The sequence below is a fragment of the Sitophilus oryzae genome, unplaced genomic scaffold, assembly GCF_002938485.1.
Source record: "Sitophilus oryzae breed Bouriz unplaced genomic scaffold, Soryzae_2.0 scaffold_1395_pilon_pilon, whole genome shotgun sequence".
Classification (NCBI taxonomy): Eukaryota; Metazoa; Arthropoda; class Insecta; order Coleoptera; family Curculionidae; genus Sitophilus; species Sitophilus oryzae.
In genome coordinates this window covers 1,164,680-1,169,580 of record NW_022146054.1, presented here as the reverse complement: position 1 = coordinate 1,169,580, position 4,901 = coordinate 1,164,680, and the positions used below count along the sequence as shown (strand labels likewise).

Below are 4,901 nucleotides of genomic sequence, written 5' to 3'. Positions count from 1 at the left end.
ATTATCACCCATATTTTATTCGAAAAGTGAGAGCACTTAAAAGTTGCGAGAATTCATTAAAAGTCGAATTTAACAACGGAATATTCTCTCCGCGCCTGGGAATTATAAATAAAATCCCCTTTTTTTGACTACGCGCCTGTTCAATTGCACTTGATACCCCTCAAATCGCGCTAATAGCAAAGTGGAACGGCAAACAAAACAAACAAGCACAAAAAACCGGGATGAGAGAGATAGAGGAGATAGCGATAAAGGCAAAAAGCGAAAAAAGAACTTTATATATAAAGGGTTTTTTAACCGAAAAATGTTTTTCCTAATCAGATGGAATGGAAAGAGGTGGCAGTAGGTGTCGGGATAAAGGGATACGTGGTAAAGTGTATAATAAAGTGAAGATGAGACGGTATAAAGCCAATGCCAGAGAGAGGAACAGGATGCACGGGTTGAACGCCGCGCTGGATACGCTGAGGAGGTATTTTTTCTTATTATTTTTTCTTCTCATGCTCTAACTTTAAAAAATGTAAAATACGGTTACCTAGTCCACATTTGACATTTATATGGTTAATTACTTTTTAAGAAGTAACAATACACATTTTATTTTATTTTATTTTTATATTTAGTTACATTTACATATTTTATATTACTTACTAACGAATATGTTGTGAAAAAATAAAATTGATTTTCACAACATATTCGTTAGTATATGTTGTGAAAATCAATTTTATTTTTTCCTGTCGTTGCTTTTTAGAAAATCAAAAAACTAATTGCACATTCTCATAGCCACTTTATTAGGGCTATTTGATAGTGTTTTTAGATTCTCAAATTAACTGATAATTTGTGAGATACAGAAGCCAACTTCAGCCCCATACTCACACTTCGCTCCTTCGTCCCTTCCTCGCGTTACTTCGTCACTTTACTTCGTTCCTTCGTCCCTTCGCTTCCTTCCTTCGTTCATTCGATGCTTGGAAATTAGTCGATTATGCAACAACACAGCACAAAATATTTTTAATATTGCAGCTACATGTTTATTACGAAATATCTAGTAACCTCTAAAATTTAAAAAAAAATCCGTAAGGCGCATAATTTCTATTTTATAAAACTTTTATAACAATTCTTTGTCGTGTCAAAAATAAAAATTGAATTTTAATAATATATATTTTTTTTAATAAATCCGAATATTTCAGTATCATATACAAGGTATATCAGTATGAATGTACAAGGCGAGTCAACAATAGAGTAAAGTTTATTATGTAATTTATATCGAAACTATGAAATATGACATACTAATTAAACGTTGATGTCAATCCCCATTTCTTCAGATATTTTTGTTAAGGCATCATGCACACTATTTCTATTTTTTTTTTATTTTTGTCGCTACGATTACATTACGATTACTACGAAATATGGACATGTATTTTTTCACAAATATGAAGACAATATTGTTTTTTTCTTCCATTTTTTAGACTACTGTGTGTGAATTATTTTTATATCGACTGGCGATTACTAGATGTACAGGATGTCCCATTTTTGTGTGTTTTATGGGGTTTCTGGTTTATGAGTAGAGATATAAAGATGCCGTTTTCACATCATTGTTCTACTTATTATGAAACTAAATATGCTACACACAGATTTATCCTAGCCTTCTTAGTTCAAAGTTATTTCTTATTTCTTTCTTTTACTTTTTTTTTAATTAGTAGAAATTTTTGCATTTTTTGATAACCTTTGTATCTCGATTATCTTATAACTTATCGAAAAGGTGAAAAGGATCAGTGATGGGCGGTGGGTAAGTACACAATTTGTAGATAAATAAAACCTGGGTATACATATATGTAACCTACCTGTAGATTTAGATGAACATCCTAATTTTAATAAAAGGAGTTTCCGTCAACCGCATAGTAAATACCCGGTATAATACCGGGAATAGAAATATACCAATATATATATATATATATATATATATATATATATATATATATATATATATATATATATATATATATATATATATATATATATATATGTGGTCCGAACTGTATTCCGGAAACTTCGGCAGCATATTCTGCAGATTATTATTTATTATATATATATATATATATATATATATATATATATATATATATATATATATATATATATATATATATATATATATATATATATATATATATATATATATATATATATATATATATATATATATATATATATATATATATATATATATATATATATATATATATATATATCGTTCGGACCACCCTGTATAATAACAATTATAATAAAAAAGCAAAACGAAAGTGATTTTGCTACAAGAGTTGTTCGAAATGTTGAACGTCTTCTTTTATGCACAGAAGGGATAGTTTTTGAACATATTTATTAACTCAGTGGGGGTGAAAGATACCATCGCATAAACACTAAGTACTTCTAACTACTGGGATCTTGGTTAGCTATCAATTATTCTCAAAATTGGCTGCAAAAAAATCCTGATAATTTCAGCTTTGTGAGGTGGTGCTTCGTCTTGTTGATATTTATTGGTTAGTGATTGTGGTATTAAAATATCCACGGTGATTTTATATAAAATTATCTGCCCATTCACTCTTATCCTTCCTAAGTCCTCTTCAACATCCTTTTTTATCTGGTTCTCGGTCTACCCCTCCTTCTCTTTCCACCTATTTCACGTTTGAGTATTATAGAAACTCTTGCTTCAGCCATTCTTTCAATGTGTCCCAGCCATCTCAGTCTTTGTGCTCTTATAGCCTCTATAGCCTCAGTCTTTGTGCTCCCGATATAGCTGCTTTAATACCAGGTTAGTCCATCCTGAAGGAATGTTATATCTGTCCACATTCCTCGATCCATTTTGTTCACCTCGAATGGTTTGTGGTAGTGATAAAGAGGGGTCATCTGGTCCGATCTCATTTGGAGTAGAGGTCCCCCGATAGGATTTCCCATCTTTGAGTGTCCTGTTTCTGTCCTATTTCCCAAACCAATAACTATTTAGCCAACATGTTTAATTTGTTAATGATGGCATGTATTGATAATTTCAATTTCAAATATCTGGAGAACCATAACCTGTAGTGATTTTTACCAAGAGACCTTTTTTTATGTAGAATGTAGTTTTATGTAGTTTTTTTACTCAATAGTTTTATGCGGGTATGGACGAAAAGTTATAACTCTTCAAACCAGTTAAAGCATATGTAGGTGGCGCCCTCTACAAGTAGGAGTCATATTGACATGAAAATCCAGATTTCTCATGTCAAAAAACTCCCAGACACCAATTTTCATCCAAATATTGACGTTACTTCTTAAATTATTTGGAAAAAATCGAAATAAAAATGAAACTTCTACACCCTGTATCTCCGAAACTAAGCATTTTAGGACATACATTTATACGAACTTTTTTTACTTATCTTAATCTGCAGAATATGCTGCGGAAGTTTCCGGAATACCCTGTATAATAACAATTATAATAAAAAGCAAAACGAGAAGTGATTTTGCTACAAGAGTTGTTCGAAATGTTGAACGTCTTCTTTTATGCACAGAAGGGATAGTTTTTGAACATATTTATTAACTCAGTGGGGGTGAAAGATACCATCGCATAAACACTAAGTACTTCTAACTACTGGGATCTTGGTTAGCTATCCAATTATTCTCAAAATTGGCTGCAAAAAAATCCTGATAATTTCAGCTTTGTGAGGTGGTGCTTCGTCTTGTTGATATTTATTGGTTAGTGATTGTGGTATTAAAATATCCACGGTGATTTTATATAAAATTATCTGCCCATTCACTCTTATCCTTCCTAAGTCCTCTTCAACATCCTTTTTTATCTGGTTCTCGGTCTACCCCTCCTTCTCTTTCCACCTATTTCACGTTTGAGTATTATAGAAACTCTTGCTTCAGCCATTCTTTCAATGTGTCCCAGCCATCTCAGTCTTTGTGCTCTTACTACTCCCGATATAGCTGCTTTAATTCTTTATTTGTTCTTCTGGTCCATATGTTGTTTGTCTTCTTTCCACCAAAACTCTTCCTCAGTATTTTTACTTTCCCAAATCTCTAGCCTCGAACTTTCCGTTGCATTGAACGTCCAAGGTTCACATGCATACATCACTATTGGTCGTATCATTGTTTGGTACATTTTGATTATTAATCTTCTAGAGATGTTGTCACTCTTAATAATTTTCTGTAGTGCGCAAACACATTTATTTCCTGCCATTATTCTTGCCACAATTTCCTGAGTTATATTTGGTTTTCTTAGAAATACGGTTCCTAGATATGTGAAAGTATCTACTTCCGCAAACTTGTATCGTTTCCCTCTCTCAGAATCTATTTGTAGACATCTTCCCTTCCCAAAATCCCTATCTGACCACTTCATAAACTTAGTTTTCTTCTCATTGAACAATAAGCCTACTTTTTGCGCTTGATCTTCTAGTCTTTTGGTCACCGATATCAGCTCTTTCCGATCTCTTGCTAAGGTAACTAAATCATCTGCAAAGGCTAAGCATTGGTGTCTTTTTGTTTATAGAAGGCCCTCTCTGTTGGTTCCCGCATCTTTTATAACTTTTTCTGATACTACACTAAACAGTACTGGAGATAGTGGACCCCCTGTCTTAATCAGTCCCTGGCATTTTCCGTTATTTTCTTGTTTATTTTGACTTCATTTTCTGTCTCTTGGAGTGTTAAGTTTATTATCTTGGTCAGTTTCTTGCTAACCCCTAATTCTGTTAATGCTCTAACTTCTAAATACCTCAGTCCTTTTAACTTTGTCATAATATGCCTGCTTACTGTAGAGTGTATAAGTTAAATTTTGTGCGACATGACCATACTTTTGCATATCAAATATACAGGGTGCTACAAATTCGAGGTACGAGCATTGGTATCTCGGAAACCGTAAGAGATAGGAAGATGGTTAA

At 32.6% G+C, this 4,901-nt stretch overlaps 1 protein-coding gene across 1 annotated transcript in view; it reads left to right on the top strand.

Annotated features, from left to right (window-relative positions):
• Positions 1-310: 310 nt before the first annotated feature.
• LOC115875729 (neurogenic differentiation factor 6-B-like) overlaps positions 311-4,901 on the top strand; it is a 17,378-nt gene continuing 12,787 nt past the window's right edge. The window contains exon 1 of the mRNA XM_030891243.1: positions 311-466. Coding sequence (XP_030747103.1) covers positions 324-466 — 143 coding nt within the window. The 5' untranslated portion in view covers positions 311-323. The remainder of the gene's footprint in view (positions 467-4,901) is intronic.